General features: G+C 66.0%; 5 protein-coding genes across 5 annotated transcripts; all 5 read left to right on the top strand.

Moving 5' to 3' along the window:
• The first annotated feature begins 210 nt into the window (after positions 1-210).
• On the top strand, positions 211-1,092 carry LOC137150676 (ribonuclease-like). The gene has a single exon (XM_067544656.1). The coding sequence runs from the start codon at positions 251-253 to the stop codon at positions 686-688; it is 438 nt and encodes a 145-aa protein (XP_067400757.1). The 5' UTR covers positions 211-250; the 3' UTR covers positions 689-1,092.
• Positions 1,093-4,811: 3,719 nt separating this feature from the next.
• LOC137150665 (ribonuclease-like) lies at positions 4,812-5,243 on the top strand. The gene has a single exon (XM_067544649.1). The coding sequence runs from the start codon at positions 4,812-4,814 to the stop codon at positions 5,241-5,243; it is 432 nt and encodes a 143-aa protein (XP_067400750.1).
• A 3,283-nt stretch (positions 5,244-8,526) lies between these two features.
• Positions 8,527-8,982, top strand: LOC137150654 (ribonuclease-like). Its single transcript, XM_067544640.1, has one exon. It carries the CDS (start codon positions 8,545-8,547, stop codon positions 8,980-8,982), a length of 438 nt encoding a protein of 145 aa, XP_067400741.1. The 5' UTR covers positions 8,527-8,544.
• A 4,143-nt stretch (positions 8,983-13,125) lies between these two features.
• Positions 13,126-13,557, top strand: LOC137150646 (ribonuclease-like). Its single transcript, XM_067544628.1, has one exon. The coding sequence runs from the start codon at positions 13,126-13,128 to the stop codon at positions 13,555-13,557; it is 432 nt and encodes a 143-aa protein (XP_067400729.1).
• A 2,895-nt stretch (positions 13,558-16,452) lies between these two features.
• On the top strand, positions 16,453-17,312 carry LOC137150641 (ribonuclease-like). Its single transcript, XM_067544615.1, has one exon. The coding sequence runs from the start codon at positions 16,471-16,473 to the stop codon at positions 16,906-16,908; it is 438 nt and encodes a 145-aa protein (XP_067400716.1). The 5' UTR covers positions 16,453-16,470; the 3' UTR covers positions 16,909-17,312.
• The last annotated feature ends 3,003 nt before the right edge of the window (positions 17,313-20,315 follow it).

The following is a 20,315-nucleotide window of genomic DNA, read 5'->3' as shown; positions in this document are numbered from 1 at the left end:
CCATCGGGATCCGTGACGCTCCCAGCACAGCGGGGCCCCGATCCCAGGCTTGGTCTGTGCGGCTCCCGGCGCAGCGGGGCCCTGATCTCAGTGGGCGGAATGAGTAGGGCAGGAATTTAGGGGTAGCACGAGCTGGCCACGGGAGGCGTTTGAGCCCAGGAGGTTCCATGGAGGAGGCAGATCCCAACCCACGCTGTCCCCATCCAGCCCCCTCTCCCCACTGCAGGTCGACCCAGCGACACACACGGCCATGGCTCCGAGGGGACCCCGCCCCATGCTCTTCCTGCTCCTGGTCCTGCTGGCCGCCGGCCTGGCCCAGCTCAGCGAAGGCGCCAGCTACCGGCAGTTCTTGACCCGCCACGTTGACAACCCCAAAACCGGGGCCCCCAACGGCCGGATCTACTGCAACACCCTGATGCAGCGCCGCGGCCTGACCCGCCCCGTCTGCAAACTCACCAACACCTTCGTCCACGCCCCGGCCCACCAGCTCCAGGCCGTCTGCCGCGGGGCAGGGCGGTGCCACGGTCGAAACCTCTGCGACAGCAACGCAGCCTTTCGCCTCACCATCTGCCGGGTGATGCCCGGCTCCCGCCCGGGCCGCTGTAACTACCGGGCCAGGGTCCAGACCCGCCGGATCCGCGTGGCCTGTCGCCAGAGGCTGCCCGTGCACTTCGACAGAGTCCTGTAGGCCGCGGGGCTGGCACCGGGCTGGGAGCTGGGGTCCCCTGATCCCCGCTGGCCCTCCTGTCTCCCCCTGCCCTGCCCTTTCCCTGCCCAACGCCCTCCGGGAGTCTCCACGGGGACATTCGGTGTCTCCGCTTCTCCCACAGCCCGGCAGGGAGGATTTCCCACGCCAGGTGCCCGGTTCCCAGCGACAAGGGGCGTCCAGCCCCCAGCTGGCTCTGAGAACCTCAGCCTGAGCCCCTCACCCGCCCGTCTGGGTAGGAGCCAAACACACCTGGTTCCCCCGGTGCCCTCCCCGCCCTCACCCGTGGGCCATGAGGGGCACGTTGTGGAGAGAAGATTGTCCCAGGCTGCGCCCTGGAAGCTGTCCCTGAGTTTTCTGTCCCTGCTGCTTCTTGCAATAAAACCCTTCCCTGCCCATGCAGAGCGAGTCGGTGTCTTTGGGGGCCGGAGGGGTCGGGGGGCTACACTGGGGCCTGGCTGCATGGCGGAGCCTGACGCGGGGCCGTCGCTGGTGGAGGCACAAGGAAAAGCTCCGGGAAATACAAAGCCAGTGGGGGCGGAGTGTCTTGCTCACGGGAACGGACAGTGCAGTTGGAGGCGTCACGGGGGGAAACTGAGGCAGGCCCTGATCCTTCCCCGAGGGGACAGAGCTCAGCTTGTTCTGTCTTTGCAGATGCAAACGGGCTTAGCCAGGCACGGGCCCCCGTAGCCACCTCTCGGCTCCGCCGGCGAGCTCTGCACCCGGGGGATTCTGCCGGGACATTTCCCATGTAACCCTTCTGCCGGACCGAGCCGGTAGCACGGGCCGGGTTCTCTGTCTAGGGGTCCCTGTCAATGGTACAACACCAAACCGGCTCCAGCCCCCACCCAGTGCCCCGGGAAACCCCACACTGTCCCCTGGGCGCCCCAAAGGGCAGCACTCCCCCTCTCGCCAGCACAGAGTCTGAGTGCAGAAAGAAACCGTTTAACAGCAGAAGAGAGGAGGTAACACGGCGCTGGGCTGGGAACCAGTGCACACAGCTCCATGACCTCCCTGAGCCGAACCCGCCCAGAGCACGGGGCGTGTCCTCCGCCTCCCCCGTCTCGCCTTCCCCTGCACCGACCGTCCTAGCTGCACTGTCCACCCCTCGGGTGTGGCTCTGCCCCTATGCAGGCTCCTGTCTGACATGGGCTTGACCAGGCCCTCTCTGCTGCCGTCTCCTACCGCCTTCCGGCCTCGCTGAGTCCCCGCCCGCTGGCGCTGACCCTCCTGGCTCCCGCCGACCACACCGGGCTGGCACTGGCTGTGCTGGCCTCCCACCCGCGTTTTGTGTTGCCCACTCAGCTCTGTCAGTGGGCAGGCCAGGTTTCCCAGCTCCTCTACGGGTTCAGCTCTCAGCGGATCTCAGCTCCGGGATAAACCTCTTGCTGACACACAGGGCCACGTCCCTGCTTCCAAGCAACACAAGACTCCAGGAGAAGTCGTTAATTCTACCTGTTAACAACAGGAGGGGATAGACACTCCAGGCGGGAAGGCCGCCAGGACTGGTGCACTCCCAGAAGAAGACCTTTCTCTCTCCCTCCCTCGTACACCCTCCCCCACCCTTTGAGCAGGCTGACACGTCTCCCCGCCCCCCTCCTGGGGCTCTGTTCAGTTGGGGTGCAGTATTTTATCACACCAGGCTAAGCACAGCTCTGCTGGCTTCTCTTCATGCCATGGCAGCACAACATTTCCTGACCCAGCCGGTAACACAAAAGGGGTTCGTAGCCCAGAACCGGCCCTGCCGACCTGTTCCCATCACGCTCAGCACCCAGGGGAGTTATGCTAAACACTGAATTGTCCTCGTGCAGATACAAGCCCATGCAAACAACGGGCCCCCTTTCAGCTGCTGCGCAGGGAGAGTTTCACTCAGACACTCAGACCCGGCTCACACCCATCGGCTCCACCGGCTCCCAACCATCCTGGCGCGGAAAACGTTCCCACTTAACGTCAGCCGCCCCCAGCCCCGGCCGTTGGCTGATTGCCCCAGCCTCAGCCCCTGGGCCCCGGGTTGTGAAACGTCCGGAGTGGGCAGGTTTCCCCACCGCCCCGGGGAGAGCAGCCTGCCCCACACCGCAGGGAGGATCCAGCCACGTCCCAGCCACCAACCGACACCCGGGAGCCAGCAGGGCTGGGCAGCGTGGGGCGGGACGGGCCATGGGGCGTCGCTCCCTGCCCGGGATGGGCTGGGGCCGGTCCGGGCTGAGGGGTCGGGGGCAGCCCCATTAGAGCCAGATCTGGGCCTGCCCCTGGCCGTGGGGTATTAAAGCCCCGAGCCCCTGAGGACCGGGGGACACAGCAGGGTGAATGGGACAGGAGCCGGCGCAGGGAGGTCTGGGAGGGCCCCATAGCCAGTGCCAGTGGGGGCGGCAGGGGCTGGGAATCCAGCCCTGCAGCCAGCCCCTCCCCAGTCGTTACCTGCGGGCTCCAGGCTGGTTGGGGGGAAGACAGAGAATAAACCCAGCATCAGACTGGACAGTGCATCCAGCCGGCCTGGCCTGCCCCGCATCCCCCTGGGCACAGCCGGCCCGGACCCTCTACATTGACAGGACCCCGCGGGAGATCAGAGGCTACCAGCGGAGCTGCTCAGAAAGCCCCAGATCAGATGGACACACGGACAAACGCGCCCCCGGGCACAGAGAGTCACACAGACACACTGACAGCACAGACACACACGTGTGCCGTCACACACACGCATTCACAAGCCCTTTGCGCACACACACAGCTCACACACACAAACACGGACACACACACGCTGCAGTGGGCAGGACACAGCCCCAGAACAGCCAGTCCCTGCTCCCTGACCCCGACGTCCCCTCCAGCCCTCGCCCTTCCCCCAGGCCCTGCGGCTCCATTGGCGCTGGGGGGGTGTCACGCGCATCTCCAGCAGACAGGCCTGCCCCCCCGGCCGGGTCGCTGCCCCTCTTGGTGCCCGAGGACCGGGGCAGGGACCAGGGAGTGACGGGCTGGGCTGGGGGCTGTGGTGATGAGTACCCAGGGCGGGGCAGATTCACTGACTGCTGGGTTCTAACCTGGCTCGGGGAGGGGAGTGGGGTCTAGTGGTTAGAGCAGGGGGGCTGGTCCCCTGACACTGGGGCTGCGCAGATCACAGTGTCCCAGGACTCTGCCCTGTGCCACCTTCCCCCACAACCATCGGCCCCACCCAGCACCTCTGGGCCCCTCGGTGGGAGGAGCTGCCCCACCGCCCCCACCCCCACCTGCCGGGCTGGGCATAAAGGGCACCCCACGGGGAAGGAGCCGCAGGGACTCTCTGCTCTGCCGCAGCCGGATCCGTCTCTGCCACCGGAGCCTGAGATTCGGGTAAGCCGGGAACGGACCCAGCGGGAGGGGGGGAAATGCAGAGGGAGAGTCGCTGCAGACTGACCTCGGGGGGGGCTGGGAGCAGAACCCGGCCCTGACCCCATTGCAGCCAGGGGTGACTGCACATCAACCCCGGGACAGCTGAGATCAGGTTCTCGGAAAGGAAAAGGACACGGGGGAGAGGGCGTCTGGAGCCAGGACTCCTGGGGCCTATCCCAGCTCGGGGAGGGGAGTGGGGTCTAGTGGTCATGGGAAGGGGGGGCAGGGAGTCAGGGCAATGGACACACTATAGACATAGCAGCAACCCTTCTGCCCTTCTAGCCGTGGTTTCCCACGGGGTTTAGGATGCCCAGGTTTCTGTCCCTGTTTCCCAGGATGAGGATCTCCATGGGCCACCCCAGAGCTTGCAGGCCAAACCCTGGTGTGTTCCCACGGGAGTTGGGCACTGCTGAAGACCCCGACTTTAACTCTTCTCTGCTCAGTTTCCCCGGCTGTGGCAGGGGGAGAACAGCCCTGGCCTGGCCTGGTTCCCGCTCAGCGTGTGCGCGCCGGCTGCATTCCCTTCGGGATCCGTGACGCTCTCAGCACAACGGGGCCCCGATCCCAGGCTTGGTCTGTGCAGCTCCCAGCGCAGCGAGGCCCCGATCTCAGTGGGGGGAAAGAGTGGGGCAGGGATTTAGGGGTGACACGGGCTGGCCGGGGGAAGCGTTTGGGCCCAGGAGGTTTTATGTCCCCATCCAGCCCCCTCTCCCCACTGCAGGTCGATCCAGCGACACACACGGCCATGGCCCCGAGGGGACCCTGCCCCGGGCTCTTCCTGCTCCTGGTCCTGCTGGCCGCCGGCCTGGCCCAGCTCATCCCCCAGGACAGCTACCAGAAGTTCCTGAGAGAGCACGTCGACTTCCCCAAGACCAACGCCACCAACGCCCATCGCTACTGCACCACCCTGGTGCGGCGCCGCGGCCTGCCCTGCAACCCCACCCACACCTTCATCCACGCCCACCCCGGGCAGCTCAACTCCATCTGCGGCAGCGGAGGGGCATGCGAACGCCGGCAATACCGCTGCAGTAGCACCGCGGCCTATCCCCTCACCACCTGCCTGCTGGCGCGCTCGTCCCGCCCGGGGCGCTGTCTGTACCGGGGCAGGGCGCAGACACGCCGCATCCGGGTCCGCTGCAGGCAGTGGCGGCCTGTGCACTTCGAGGGGGTCCTGTAGGGCCGAGGGGCTGACACCGGGCCGGGAGCTGGGTTCCCCTGATCCCCCGCTGGCCCTCCTGTCTGCCCCTTCCCTGCCCCTCCTGAGTAACGCCTGCTGGGAGTCTCCATGGGGACATTCGGTGTCTCCCCTTCTCCCACAGCCCGGCAGGGAGGATTTCCCACGCCGGGTGCCCGGTTCCCAGCAACAAGGGGCGTCCAGCCCCCAGCTGGCTCTGAGAACCCCAGCCTGAGCCCTTCACCCGCCCGTCTGGGCAGGAGCCAAACACACCTGGTTCCCCCGGTGCCCATCCCTCAGCATAGCCGCCCCTCCCCGCCCCTCACCCCTGGGCCATGAGGGGCGCGTTGTGGGGAGAAGATTGTCCCAGGCTGCGCCCTGGAAGCTGTCCCTGAGTTTTCTGTCCCTGCTGCTTCTTGCAATAAAACCCTTCTCTGCCTGTGCAGAGCGAGTCGGTGTTTTTGGGGGCCGGGGCTGTCGGGGGGGGGGGGGGGGTCACAATGGGGCCTGGCTGCATGGCGGAGCCTGATATGGGGCCATCGCTGGTGGAGGCACAAGGAAAAGCTCCGGGAAACACAAAGTCAGCAGGGGCGGGCGGTGTTCTGCTCACGGGAACGGACAGTGGGGTTGGCGGTGTCACTGGGGAAACTGAGGCAGGCCCTGATCCTTCCCCGAGGGGACAGAGCTCGGCTTGTTCTGTCTTTGAAAGGAGGCTGCCAGCCGGCCTGGCTGGGGGCCTCTGCAAAGGCTGCAGGTGCAAACGGGCTTAGCCAGGCACGGGCCCCCATAGCCACCTCTCGGCTCCGCCGGCGAGCTCTGCACCTGGGGGATTCTGCCGGGACATTTCCCATCGGCTCCACCGGCTCCCAACCATCCTGGCGTGGAAAATGTCCCCACTTAACATCAGCCGCCCCCAGCCCCGGCCCTTCGCTGATTGCCCCAGCCTCAGCCCCTCAGCCCCGGGTTGTGAAACGTCCTGTGTGGGCAGGTTTCCCCACCGCCCCGGGGAGAGCAGCCTGCCCCACACCACAGGGGGGATCCAGCCACGTCCCAGCCACCAACCGACACCCGGGAGCCAGCGGGGCTGAGCAGCGCGGGACGGGCCATGGGGTGTCGCTCCCTGCCCGGGATGGGCTGGGGCCGGTCTGGGCTGAGGGGTCGGGGGCAGCCCCGTTAGGGCCAGATCTGGACCTTCCCCTGGCCATGGGGTGTCAAAGCCCCGAGCCCCTGAGGACCGGGGGACAAGGCAGGGTGAATGGGACAGGAGCCAGCGCAAGGGGGTCTGGCAGGGCCCCATAGCTGGTACCAGTGGGAGGGGAGGGAGGGGCTGGGAACCAGTCCCTCCTCGGTCGTTACGTGCGGGGTCCAGGCTGGTCGTGGGGAAAGGCAGAGAATAAACCCAGCATCAGACTGGACAGTGCATCCAGCCGGGCTGGCCTGCCCCGGATCCCCCTGGGCCCAGCCGGCCCGGCCCCTCTACATCGACAGGACCCCGCGGGAGATCAGAGGCTACCAGCGGAGCTGCTCAGAAAGCCCCAGATCAGATGGACACACGGACAAATGCGCCCCCGGTCACAGAGAGTCACACAGACACACTGACAGCACAGACACACACGTGTGCAGTCACACACACGCATTCACAAGCCCTTTGCGCACACACACAGACACCCTGCTCACACACACACACAAATGCACTTTGCAAACACATACAGATCCACACTCCTCGTGCACACACGCACACACGCGCACACACACGCGCACACACACACACACACTGCAGTGGGCAGGACACAGCCCCAGAACAGCCAGTCCCTGCCCCCCCACAATGTCCTCTCCAGCCCTCACAGTCACACACACACATACACAAGTACTGTGAGGACACACACTTACATCTTGCTCACACACACACCGAAATGCACTTTGCAAACACACACAGCTCACACACACACACACGCACATGCACACATGCTGCAGGGGGCATGACACAGCCCGAGAACAGCCAGTCCCTGCTCCCCAACCCTGACGTCGCCTCCAGCCCTCGCCCTTCCCCCAGACTCTGGACCTGGGCTGGGGGCTCTGGTGATGGGTACACAGGGCAGGGCAGATTCACTGACTGCTAGGTTCTAACCTGGCTCGGGGAGGGGAGTGGGGTCTAGTGGTTAGAGCAGGGGGGGCTGGTCCCCTGACACTGGGGCTGCGCAGATCACAGTGTCCCAGGACCCTGCCCTGTGCCTCCTTCCCCCACAACCATCGGCCCCACCCAGCACCTCTGGGCCCCTCGGTGGGAGGAGCTGCCCCACCACCCCTACCCCCCACATGCCGGGCTGGGCATAAAGGGCACCCGACGGGGAAGGAGACGCAGGGACTCTCTGCTCTGCTGCAGCTGGATCCATCTCTGCCACCGGAGCCCGAGACTCGGGTAAGTTGGGAACGGACCCAGCGGGAGGGGGGGAAATGCAGAGGGAGGGTCACTGCGGACTGACCCCGGGGGGCTGGGAGCAGAACCCGGCCCTCACCCCATTGAAGCCAGGAGTGACTGCACATCGACCCCGGGACAGCTGAGATCAGGTTCTAGGAAAGGAACAGGACACGGGGCGGGGAGAGGGCATCTGGAGCCGGGACTCCTAGCTTCTGTCCCGGCTCGGGCAGGGGAGTAGGGTCTAGTGGTTAGAGCAGGGAGGGGCCTCAAAGCCAGGACTCCTGGATTCTGTCCCAGCTCTGGGAAGGGAGTGGGGCCTTGTGGTCACGGGAAGGGGGTTCAGAGAGGGAGGCCAATGGACACATTACAGACAAAGCAGCAACGCTGACAGACCAGTGCGTGGCCGGCTGCCCGTCTAGCTGTGGTTCCCCAGGGGGTTTAGGACCCCCAGTTTCCTTCCCTATTTCAAAGGATGAGGATCTCCATGGGCCACCCCAGCATCTGCAGGCCAAACCCTGGTGTGTTCCCATGGGAGTTGGGCACTGCTGAGGACCCCGACTTTAACTGTTCTCTGCTCAGTTTCCCCGGCTGTGGCAGGGGGAGAACAGCCCTGGCCTGGCCTGGCCTGGTTCCCGCGCAGCGTGTGCGCGCCGGCTGCATTCCCTTCGGGATCCGTGACGCTCCCAGCACAACGGGGCCCCGATCCCAGGCTTGGTCTGTGCAGCTCCCGGCACAGTGGGGTCCCGATCTCAGTGGGGGAATGAGTGGAGCAGGGCTTTAGGGGTGGCACGGGCTGGCCATGGCAGGCGTTTGGGCCCAGGAGGTTTTATGTCCCTATCCAGCCCCCTCTCCCCATTGCAGGTCGATCCAGCGACACACACGGCCATGGCCCCGAGGGGACCCCGCCCCATGTTCTTCCTGCTCCTGGTCCTGCTGGCCGCCGGCCTGGCCCAGATCATCCCCCAGGACCGCTACCGGCAGTTCCTGACCCGCCACGTCGACTTCCCCAGAAGTGGGGCCCCCAACGGCCGGATCTACTGCAACAACCTGATGCGGCGCCGCGGCCTGACCCGCCCCGTCTGCAAACCCACCAACACCTTCGTCCACGCCCCGGGCCACCAGCTCCAGGCCGTCTGCCGCGGGGCAGGGCGCTGCCACGGTCGAAACCTCTGCGACAGCAACGCAGCCTTTCGCCTCACCACCTGCCGGGTGGCGCCCGGCTCCCGCCCGGGCCGCTGTAACTACAGGGCCAGCGTCCGGACCCGCCGGATCCGCGTGGCCTGTGTCCGGAGGCTGCCCGTGCACTTCGACAGAGTCCTGTAGGCCGCGGGGCTGGCACCGGGCTGGGAGCTGGGATCCCCTGATCCCCGCTGGCCCTCCTGTCTGCCCCTTCCCTGCCCCTCCCGGGTAACGCCCACCGGGAGTCTCCACGGGGACATTCGGTGTCTCCCCTTCTCCCACAGCCCGGCAGGGAGGATTTCCCACGCCGGGTGCCCGGTTCCCAGCGACAAGGGGCATCCAGCCCCCAGCTGGCTCTGAGAACCCCAGCCTGAGCCCCTCACCCGCCCGTCTGGGCAGGAGCCAAACACACCCGGTTCCCCCGGTGCCCATCCCTCAGCATAGCCGCCTCTCCCCGCCCCTCACCCATGGGCCATGGGGGGCACATTGTGGGGAGAAGATTGTTCCAGGCTGCGCCCTGGAAGCTGTCCCTGAGTTTTCTGTCCCTGCTGCTTCTTGCAATAAAGCCCTTCCCTGCCCGTGCAGAGCGAGTCGGTGTCTTCGGGGGCCGGGAGGGGTCGGGGGGCTACACTGGGGCCTGGCTGCATGGCGGAGCCTGACGCGGGGCCGTCGCTGGTGGAAGCACAAGGAAAAGCTCCGGGAAACACAAAGCCAGTGGGGGCGGCTGTGTCCTGCTCACGGGAACGGACAGTGGGGTTAGGGGTGTCACTGGGGAAACTGAGGCAGGCCCTGATCCTTCCCTGAGGGGACAGAGCTCAGCTTGTTCTGTCTTTGCAGATGCAAACGGGCTTAGCCAGGCACGGGCCCCCGTAGCCACCTCTCGGCTCCGCCGGCGAGCTCTGCACCGGGGGGATTCTGCCGGGACATTTCCCATGTAACCCTTCTGCCAGACCGAGCCGGCAGCACAGGGCCGGGTTCTATGTCTAGGGGTCCCTGTCAATGATACAACACCAAACCGGCTCCAGCCCCCACCCAGTGCCCTGGGAAACCCCACATTGTCCCCTGGGCGCCCCAAAGGGCAGCACTCCCCCTCTCGCCAGCACAGAGTCTGAGTGCAGAAAGAAACCGTTTAACAGCAGAAGAGAGGAGGTAACACGGCGCTGGGCTGGGAACCAGTGCACACAGCTCCATGACCTCCCTGAGCCGAACCCGCCCAGAGCACGGGGCGTGTCCTCCGCCTCCCCCGTCTCGCTTTCCCCTGCACCGACCGTCCTAGCTGCACTGTCCACCCCTCGGGTGTGGCTCTGCCCCTATGCAGGCTCCTGTCTGACATGGGCTTGACCAGGCCCTCTCTGCTGCCGTCTCCTACCGCCTTCCGGCCTCGCTGAGTCCCCGCCCGCTGGCGCTGACCCTCCTGGCTCCCGCCGACCACACCGGGCTGGCACTGGCTGTGCTGGCCTCCCACCCGCGTTTTGTGTTGCCCACTCAGCTCTGTCAGTGGGCAGGCCAGGTTTCCCAGCTCCTCTACGGGTTCAGCTCTCAGCGGATCTCAGCTCATGGGTTAAACCTTCTGCTGACACACAGGGCCACGTCCCTGCTTCCAAGAAACACAAGACTCCAGGAGAAGTCGTTAATTCTACCTGTTAACAACAGGAGGGGATAGACACTCCAGGCGGGAAGGCCGCCAGGACTGGTGCACTCCCAGAAGAAGACCTTTCTCTCTCCCTCCCTCGTACACCCTCCCACAGCCTTTGAGCAGGCTGACACGTCTCCCCGCCCCCCTCGTGGGCTCTGTTCAGTTGGGGTGCAGTATTTTATCACACCAGGCTAAGCACAGCTCTGCTGGCTTCTCTTCATGCCATGGCAGCACAACATTTCCTGACCCAGCCGGTAACACAAAAGGGGTTCGTAGCCCACAACCGGCCCTGCCGACCTGTTCCCATCACGCTCAGCACCCAGGGGAGTTATGCTAAACACTGAATTGTCCTCGTGCAGATACAAGCCCATGCAAACAACGGGCCCCCCTTTCAGCTGCTGCGCAGGGAGAGTTTCACTCAGACACTCAGACCCGGCTCACACCCATCGGCTCCACCGGCTCCCAACCATCCTGGCGCGGAAAACGTTCCCACTTAACGTCAGCCGCCCCCAGCCCCGGCCGTTGGCTGATTGCCCCAGCCTCAGCCCCTGGGCCCCGGGTTGTGAAACGTCCGGAGTGGGCAGGTTTCCCCACCGCCCCGGGGAGAGCAGCCTGCCCCACACCGCAGGGAGGGATCCAGCCACGTCCCAGCCACCAACCGACACCCGGGAGCCAGCAGGGCTGGGCAGCGTGGGGCGGGACGGGCCATGGGGCGTCGCTCCCTGCCCGGGATGGGCTGGGGCCGGTCCGGGCTGAGGGGTCGGGGGCAGCCCCATTAGAGCCAGATCTGGGCCTGCCCCTGGCCGTGGGGTATTAAAGCCCCGAGCCCCTGAGGACCGGGGGACACAGCAGGGTGAATGGGACAGGAGCCGGCGCAGGGAGGTCTGGGAGGGCCCCATAGCCAGTGCCAGTGGGGGGGCGGCAGGGGCTGGGAATCCAGCCCTGCAGCCAGCCCCTCCCCAGTCGTTACCTGCGGGCTCCAGGCTGGTTGGGGGGGAAGACAGAGAATAAACCCAGCATCAGACTGGACAGTGCATCCAGCCGGCCTGGCCTGCCCCGCATCCCCCTGGGCACAGCCGGCCCGGACCCTCTACATTGACAGGACCCCGCGGGAGATCAGAGGCTACCAGCGGAGCTGCTCAGAAAGCCCCAGATCAGATGGACACACGGACAAACGCGCCCCCGGGCACAGAGAGTCACACAGACACACTGACAGCACAGACACACACGTGTGCCGTCACACACACGCATTCACAAGCCCTTTGCGCACACACACAGCTCACACACACAAACACGGACACACACACGCTGCAGTGGGCAGGACACAGCCCCAGAACAGCCAGTCCCTGCTCCCTGACCCCGACGTCCCCTCCAGCCCTCGCCCTTCCCCCAGGCCCTGCGGCTCCATTGGCGCTGGGGGGTGTCACGCGCATCTCCAGCAGACAGGCCTGCCCCCGGCCGGGTCGCTGCCCCTCTCGGTGCCCGAGGACCGGGGCAGGGACCAGGGAGTGACGGGCTGGGCTGGGGGCTGTGGTGATGAGTACCCAGGGCGGGGCAGATTCACTGACTGCTGGGTTCTAACCTGGCTCGGGGAGGGGAGTGGGGTCTAGTGGTTAGAGCAGGGGGGCTGGTCCCCTGACACTGGGGCTGCGCAGATCACAGTGTCCCAGGACTCTGCCCTGTGCCACCTTCCCCCACAACCATCGGCCCCACCCAGCACCTCTGGGCCCCTCGGTGGGAGGAGCTGCCCCACCCCCCCCCCCCCCCCCAGCCGGGCTGGGCCTAAATGGCACCCCACGGGGAACGAGCCGCAGGGACTCTATGCTCTGCCGCAGCCCGATACCTCTCTGCCACCCGAGCCGGAGATTCGGGTAAGCCGGGCACGGACCCAGCGGGAGGGGGGAAATGCAGAGGGAGAGTCGCTGCAGACTGACCTCGGGGGGCTGGGAGCAGAACCCGGCCCTGACCCCATTGCAGCCAGGGGTGACTGCACATCAACCCCGGGACAGCTGAGATCAGGTTCTCGGAAAGGAAAAGGACACGGGGGAGAGGGCGTCTGGAGCCAGGACTCCTGGGGCCTATCCCAGCTCGGGGAGGGGAGTGGGGTCTAGTGGTCATGGGAAGGGGGGCAGGGAGTCAGGGCAATGGACACACTATAGACATAGCAGCAACCCTTCTGCCCTTCTAGCCGTGGTTTCCCACGGGGTTTAGGATGCCCAGGTTTCTGTCCCTGTTTCCCAGGATGAGGATCTCCATGGGCCACCCCAGAGCTTGCAGGCCAAACCCTGGTGTGTTCCCACGGGAGTTGGGCACTGCTGAAGACCCCGACTTTAACTCTTCTCTGCTCAGTTTCCCCGGCTGTGGCAGGGGGAGAACAGCCCTGGCCTGGCCTGGTTCCCGCGCAGTGTGTGCGTGTCGGCTGCATTCCCTTCGGGACCCGTGACGCTTTCAGCACAACGGGGCCCCGATCCCAGGCTTGGTCTGTGCAGCTCCCGGCGCAGCGGGGCCCTGATCTCAGTGGGGGGAATGAGTGGGGCAGGGATTTAGGGGTGACACGGGCTGGCCGGGGGAAGCGTTTGGGCCCAGGAGGTTTTATGTCCCCATCCAGCCCCCTCTCCCCACTGCAGGTCGAACCAGCGACACACACGGCCATGGCCCCGAGGGGACCCTGCCCCGGGCTCTTCCTGCTCCTGGTCCTGCTGGCCGCCGGCCTGGCCCAGCTCATCCCCCAGGACAGCTACCAGAAGTTCCTGAGAGAGCACGTCGACTTCCCCAAGACCAACGCCACCAACGCCCATCGCTACTGCACCACCCTGGTGCGGCGCCGCGGCCTGCCCTGCAACCCCACCCACACCTTCATCCACGCCCACCCCGGGCAGCTCAACTCCATCTGCGGCAGCGGAGGGGCATGCGAACGCCGGCAATACCGCTGCAGTAGCACCGCGGCCTATCCCCTCACCACCTGCCTGCTGGCGCGCTCGTCCCGCCCGGGGCGCTGTCTGTACCGGGGCAGGGCGCAGACACGCCGCATCCGGGTCCGCTGCAGGCAGTGGCGGCCTGTGCACTTCGAGGGGGTCCTGTAGGGCCGCGGGGCTGACACCGGGCCGGGAGCTGGGTTCCCCTGATCCCCCGCTGGCCCTCCTGTCTGCCCCTTCCCTGCCCCTCCTGAGTAACGCCTGCTGGGAGTCTCCATGGGGACATTCGGTGTCTCCCCTTCTCCCACAGCCCGGCAGGGAGGATTTCCCACGCCGGGTGCCCGGTTCCCAGCAACAAGGGGCGTCCAGCCCCCAGCTGGCTCTGAGAACCCCAGCCTGAGCCCTTCACCCGCCCGTCTGGGCAGGAGCCAAACACACCTGGTTCCCCCGGTGCCCATCCCTCAGCATAGCCGCCCCTCCCCGCCCCTCACCCCTGGGCCATGAGGGGCGCGTTGTGGGGAGAAGATTGTCCCAGGCTGCGCCCTGGAAGCTGTCCCTGAGTTTTCTGTCCCTGCTGCTTCTTGCAATAAAACCCTTCTCTGCCTGTGCAGAGCGAGTCGGTGTTTTTGGGGGCCAGGGATGTTGGGGGGGGGGTCACACTGGGGCCTGGCTGCATGGCGGAGCCTGATATGGGACCATCGCTGGTGGAGGCACAAGGAAAAGCTCCAGGAAACACAAAGCCAGCGGGGGCGGGGGATGTCCTGCTCACGGGAACAGACAGTGGAATTGGGGGCGTTACGGAGGAAACTGAGGCAGGCCCTGATCCTTCCCCGAGGGGACAGAGCTCGGCTTGTTCTGTCTTTGAAAGGAGGCTGCCAGCCGGCCTGGCTGGGGGCCTCTGCAAAGGCTGCGGATGCAAACTGCCTTAGCCAGGCACGGGCCCCCATAGCCACCTCTCGGCTCCGCCGGCGATCTCTGCGCCCGGGGGATTCTGCCGGGACATTTCCCATCGGCTCCACCGGCTCCCAACCACCCTGGCGTGGAAAATGTCCCCACTTAATGTCAGCCGCCCCCAGCCCCGGCCCTTCACTGATTGCCCAGCCTCAGCCCCTCGGCCCCGGGTTGTGAAACGTCCTGTGTGGGCAGGTTTCCCCACCGCCCCACGGAGAGCAGCCTGCCCCACACCGCAGGGGAGGATCCAGCCACCTCCCAGCCACCAACCGACACCCGGGAGCCAGTGGGGCTGGGCAGCGTGGGATGGGCTCTGGGGCCTCGCTCCCTGCCCGGGATGGGCTGGGGCCGGTCCGGGCTGAGGGGTCGGGGTCCAGGCTGATCATGGGGAAAGACAGAGAATAAACCCAGCATCAGACTGGACAGTGCATCCAGCCGGCCTGGCCTGCCCCGCATCCCCCTGGGCCCAGCCGGCCCGGCCCCTCTACATCGACAGGACCCCGCGGGAGATCAGAGGCTACCAGGGAAGGAACTCAGAAAACCCCAGTTCAGATGGACACACGTAGAAACCCGACCCATGGCACAGAGAGTCACACAGACACACTGACAACACACACACGTCTGCAGTCACACACACGCATACACAAGCCCTTTGGCACACGCACGGACACCCTGCTCACACACACACACACACACACACATGCACGTGCACACACGCTGCAGGGGGTAGGACACAGCCCCAGAACAGCCAGTCCCTGCTCCCCCACCCTGACGTCCCCTCCAGCCCTCGCCCTTCCCCCAGGCCCTGGGGCTCCGTTGGTGCTGGGGGGTGTCACGGGCATCTCCAGCAGACAGGCCTGCCCCCCCTGGCCGGGTCGCTGCCCCTCTCCATGCCTGGGGACCGGGGCAGGGACCGGGGAGGGATGGGCTGGGCTGGGGGCTGTGGTGATGAGTACCCAGGACAGGGCAGATTCACTGACTGCTGGGTTCTAACCTGGCTCGGGGAGGGGAGTGGGGTCTAGTGGTTAGAGCAGGGGGGGCTGGTCCCCTGACACTGGGGCTGCGCAGATCACAGTGTCCCAGGACCCTGCCCTGTGCCTCCTTCCCCCACAACCATCGGCCCCACCCAGCACCTCTGGGCCCCTCGGTGGGAGGAGCTGCCCCACTGCCCCCACCCCCACCTGCCGGGCTGGGCATAAAGGGCACCCCACGGGGAAGGAGCCGCAGGGACTCTCTGCTCTGCCGCAGCCGGATCCGTCTCTGCCACCGGAGCCTGAGACTCGGGTAAGCCGGGAACGGACCCAGCGAGGAGGAAATGCAGAGGGAGGGTCGCTGCGGATTGACCCCGGGACAGCTGAGATCAGATGCTAGGAAAGGAACAGGACACGGGGGGGGGGGGTGGACGTCTGGAGCTGGGACTCCTGGGGCCTATCTCAGCTCGGGGAGGGGAGTAGGGTCTAGTGGTTAGAGCAGGGAGGGGCCTCAAAGCCAGGACTCCTGGTTCTGTCCCAGCTCTGGGAAGGGCGTGGAGCCTCGTGGTCATAGGAAGGGGGGCAGGGAGGGAGGCCAATGGACACATTACAGACAAAGCAGCAACGCTGACAGGCCACTGCGTGGCCAGCTGCCCATCTAGCCGTGGTTCTCCAGGGGGTTTAAGACCCCCAGTTTCCTTCCCTATTTCGTAGGATGAGGAGCTCCATGGGCCACCCCAGCGTCTGCCGGCCAAACCCTGGTGTGTTCCCATGGGAGTTGGGCACCCCAGGGGGAGCGGAAGACCCCAACTTTAACTCTTCTCTGCTCAGTTTCCCCATCTGTGGCAGGGGGAGAACAGCCCTGGCCTGGCCTGGTTCCCGCGCAGTGTGTGCGCGCCGGCTGCATTCCCTTCGGGATCCGTGACGCTCCCAGCACAGCGGGGCCCCGATCCCAGGCTTGGTCTGTGCGGCTCCCGGCGCAGCGGGGCCCTGATCTCAGTGGGGGGAATGAGTAGGGCAGGAATTTAGGGGTAGCATGAGCTGGCCACGGGAGGCGTTTGAGCCCAGGAGGTTCCATGGAAGAGGCAGATCCCAACCCACGCTGTCCCCATCCAGCCCCCTCTCCCCACTGCAGGTCGATCCAGCGACACACACGGCCATGGCTCCGAGGGGACCCCGCCCCATGCTCTTCCTGCTCCTGGTCCTGCTGGCCGCCGGCCTGGCCCAGCTCAGCGAAGGCGTCAGCTACCGGCAGTTCCTGACCCGCCACGTTGACAACCCCAAAACCGGGGCCCCCAATGGCCGGATCTACTGCAACACCCTGATGCAGCGCCGCGGCCTGACCCGCCCCGTCTGCAAACTCACCAACACCTTCGTCCACGCCCCGGCCCACCAGCTCCAGGCCATCTGCCGCGGGGCAGGGCGGTGCCACGGTCGAAACCTCTGCGACAGCAACGCAGCCTTTCGCCTCACCATCTGCCGGGTGATGCCCGGCTCCCGCCCGGGCCGCTGTAACTACCGGGCCAGGGTCCAGACCCGCCGGATCCGCGTGGCCTGTCGCCAGAGGCTGCCCGTGCACTTCGACAGAGTCCTGTAGGCCGCGGGGCTGGCACCGGGCTGGGAGCTGGGGTCCCCTGATCCCCGCTGGCCCTCCTGTCTCCCCCTGCCCTGCCCTTTCCCTGCCCAACGCCCTCCGGGAGTCTCCACGGGGACATTCGGTGTCTCCGCTTCTCCCACAGCCCGGCAGGGAGGATTTCCCACGCCAGGTGCCCGGTTCCCAGCGACAAGGGGCGTCCAGCCCCCAGCTGGCTCTGAGAACCTCAGCCTGAGCCCCTCACCCGCCCGTCTGGGTAGGAGCCAAACACACCTGGTTCCCCCGGTGCCCTCCCCGCCCTCACCCGTGGGCCATGAGGGGCACGTTGTGGAGAGAAGATTGTCCCAGGCTGCGCCCTGGAAGCTGTCCCTGAGTTTTCTGTCCCTGCTGCTTCTTGCAATAAAACCCTTCCCTGCCCATGCAGAGCGAGTCGGTGTCTTTGGGGGCCGGAGGGGTCGGGGGCTACACTGGGGCCTGGCTGCATGGCGGAGCCTGACGCGGGGCCGTCGCTGGTGGAGGCACAAGGAAAAGCTCCGGGAAATACAAAGCCAGTGGGGGCGGAGTGTCTTGCTCACGGGAACGGACAGTGCAGTTGGAGGCGTCACGGGGGGAAACTGAGGCAGGCCCTGATCCTTCCCCGAGGGGACAGAGCTCAGCTTGTTCTGTCTTTGCAGATGCAAACGGGCTTAGCCAGGCACGGGCCCCCGTAGCCACCTCTCGGCTCCGCCGGCGAGCTCTGCACCCGGGGGATTCTGCCGGGACATTTCCCATGTAACCCTTCTGCCGGACCGAGCCGGTAGCACGGGCCGGGTTCTCTGTCTAGGGGTCCCTGTCAATGGTACAACACCAAACCGGCTCCAGCCCCCACCCAGTGCCCTGGGAAACCCCACACTGTCCCCTGGGCGCCCCAAAGGGCAGCACTCCCCCTCTCGCCAGCACAGAGTCTGAGTGCAGAAAGAAACCATTTAACAGCAGAAGAGAGGAGGTAACACGGCGCTGGGCTGGGAACCAGTGCACACAGCTCCATGACCTCCCTGAGCCGAACCCGCCCAGAGCACGGGGCGTGTCCTCCGCCTCCCCCGTCTCGCTTTCCCCTGCACCGACCGCCTAGCTGCACTGTCCACCCCTCGGGTGTGGCTCTGCCCCTATGCAGGCTCCTGTCTGACATGGGCTTGACCAGGCCCTCTCTGCTGCCGTCTCCTACCGCCTTCCGGCCTCGCTGAGTCCCCGCCCGCTGGCGCTGACCCTCCTGGCTCCCGCCGACCACACCGGGCTGGCACTGGCTGTGCTGGCCTCCCACCCGCGTTTTGTGTTGCCCACTCAGCTCTGTCAGTGGGCAGGCCAGGTTTCCCAGCTCCTCTACGGGTTCAGCTCTCAGCGGATCTCAGCTCCGGGATAAACCTCTTGCTGACACACAGGCCACGTCCCTGCTTCCAAGCAACACAAGACTCCAGGAGAAGTCGTTAATTCTACCTGTTAACAACGGGAGGGGATAGACACTCCAGGCGGGGGGCCGCCCTTTTCCAGGACTGGTGCACTCCCAGAAGAAGACCTTTCTCTCTCCCTCCCTCGTACACCCTCCCCCACCCTTTGAGCAGGCTGACACGTCTCCCCGCCCCCCTCGTGGGCTCTGTTCAGTTGGGGTGCAGTATTTTATCACACCAGGCTAAGCACAGCTCTGCTGCCGTCTCTTCGTGCAATGGCAGCACAACATTTCCTGACCCAGCCGGTAACACAAAAGGGGTTCGTAGCCCAGAACCGGCCCTGCCGACCTGTTCCCATCACGCTCAGCACCCAGGGGAGTTATGCTCAATACTAAATTCTCCTCATGCAGATACAAAGCGCATGCAAACAAAGGCCCCCCTTTCAGCTGCTGCTGCGCAGGGAGGGTGTCACTCAGACACTCAGACCCGGCTCACACCCATCGGCTCCACCGGCTCCCAACCATCCTGGTGTGGAAAACGTTCCCCCTTAACGTCAGCCGCCCCCAGCCCCGTCCCTTCGCTGATTGCCCAACCTCAGCCCCTGGGCCCCGGGTTGTGAAACGTCCTGTGGGGGCAGCGTTTCTCCACCGCCCCACGGAGAGCAGCCTGCCCCACACCGCAGGGAGGATCCAGCCACCTCCCAGCCACCAACCGACACTCGGGGAGCCAGTGGGGCTGGGCAGCGCGGGACGGGCCCAGGGTCTTCACTCCCTGCCCGGGATGGGCTGGGGCAGGCCTGGGCTGAGGGGTCGGGGTCCAGGCTGGTCGGGGGGTAAAAACAGAGAATAAACCCAGCATCAGACTGGACAGTGCATCCAGCCGGCCTGGCCTGCCCCCGCATCCCCCTGGGCCCAGCCGGCCCGGCCCCTCTACATCGACAGGACCCCGCGGGAGATCAGAGGCTACCAGGAGACCTGCTGAGAAAGCCCCATATTAGATGGACACAGGGACAAACGCGCCCCCGGGCACAGAGAGTCACACAGACACACTGACAGCACAGACACACACACACACACGTGTGCAGTCACACACACGTGTACACAAGCCCTTTGCGCACACACACAGCTCACACACACACACACGGACACACACACGCTGCAGGGGGCAGGACACAGCCCCAGAACAGCCAGTCCCTGCTCCCTGACCCCGATGTCCCCTCCAGCCCTCGCCCTTCCCCAGGCCCTGCGACTCCGTTGGCGCTGGGGGGGTGTCACAGGCATCTCCAGCAGACAGGCCTGCCCCCCCCAGCCGGGTCGCTGCCCCTCTCCGTGCCCGGGGACCGGGACAGGGACCGGGGAGGGATGGGCTGGGCTGGGGGCTGTGGTGATGAGTACCCAGGGCAGGGCAGATTCACTGACTGCTGGGTTCTAACCTGGATCGGGGAGGGGAGTGGGGTGTAGTGGTTAGAGCAGGGGGGCTGGTCCCCAGACATTGGGGCTGCGCAACTCACAGTGTCCCAGGACCCTGCCCTGTGCCTCCTTCCCCCACAACTGTGGGCCCCACCCAGCACCTCTGGGCCCCTCGGTGGGAGGAGCTGCCCCACCGCCCCCACCCCCACCTACCGGGCTGGGCATAAAGGGCACCCGACGGGGAAGGAGCTGCAGGGACTCTCTGCTCTGCCGCAGCCGGATCCGTCTCTGCCACCGGAGCCTGAGACTCGGGTAAGCCGGGAACGGACCCAGCGAGGAGGAAATGCAGAGGGAGGGTCGCTGCGGATTGAACCCGGGGGGCTGGGAGCAGAACCCAGCCCTGACCCCATTGCAGCCAGGGGTGACTGCACATCGACCCCGGGACAGCTGAGATCAGGTTCTCGGAAAGGAAAAGGACACGGGGGGAGAGGGCGTCTGGAGCCAGGACTCCTGGGGCCTATCCCAGCTCGGGGAGGGGAATGGGGGTCTAGTGGTCAGAACAGGGGGGGCAGGGAGC

This window comes from Emydura macquarii, unplaced genomic scaffold, assembly GCF_026122565.2.
Source record: "Emydura macquarii macquarii isolate MOO-44397 ecotype Brisbane River unplaced genomic scaffold, CSIRO-AGI_Emac_v2 contig_196, whole genome shotgun sequence".
Taxonomy (NCBI): Eukaryota; Metazoa; Chordata; order Testudines; family Chelidae; genus Emydura; species Emydura macquarii.
This window is presented reverse-complemented; position numbering and strand designations above follow the sequence as displayed.

Bases quoted from the DNA above. Each gene is read 5' to 3' on its own strand.
- LOC137150646 (XM_067544628.1), top strand. From the start codon at position 13,126: ATGGCCCCGAGGGGACCCTGCCCCGGGCTCTTCCTGCTCCTGGTCCTG.
- LOC137150665 (XM_067544649.1), top strand. From the start codon at position 4,812: ATGGCCCCGAGGGGACCCTGCCCCGGGCTCTTCCTGCTCCTGGTCCTG.
- LOC137150676 (XM_067544656.1), top strand. From the start codon at position 251: ATGGCTCCGAGGGGACCCCGCCCCATGCTCTTCCTGCTCCTGGTCCTG.
- LOC137150641 (XM_067544615.1), top strand. From the start codon at position 16,471: ATGGCTCCGAGGGGACCCCGCCCCATGCTCTTCCTGCTCCTGGTCCTG.
- LOC137150654 (XM_067544640.1), top strand. From the start codon at position 8,545: ATGGCCCCGAGGGGACCCCGCCCCATGTTCTTCCTGCTCCTGGTCCTG.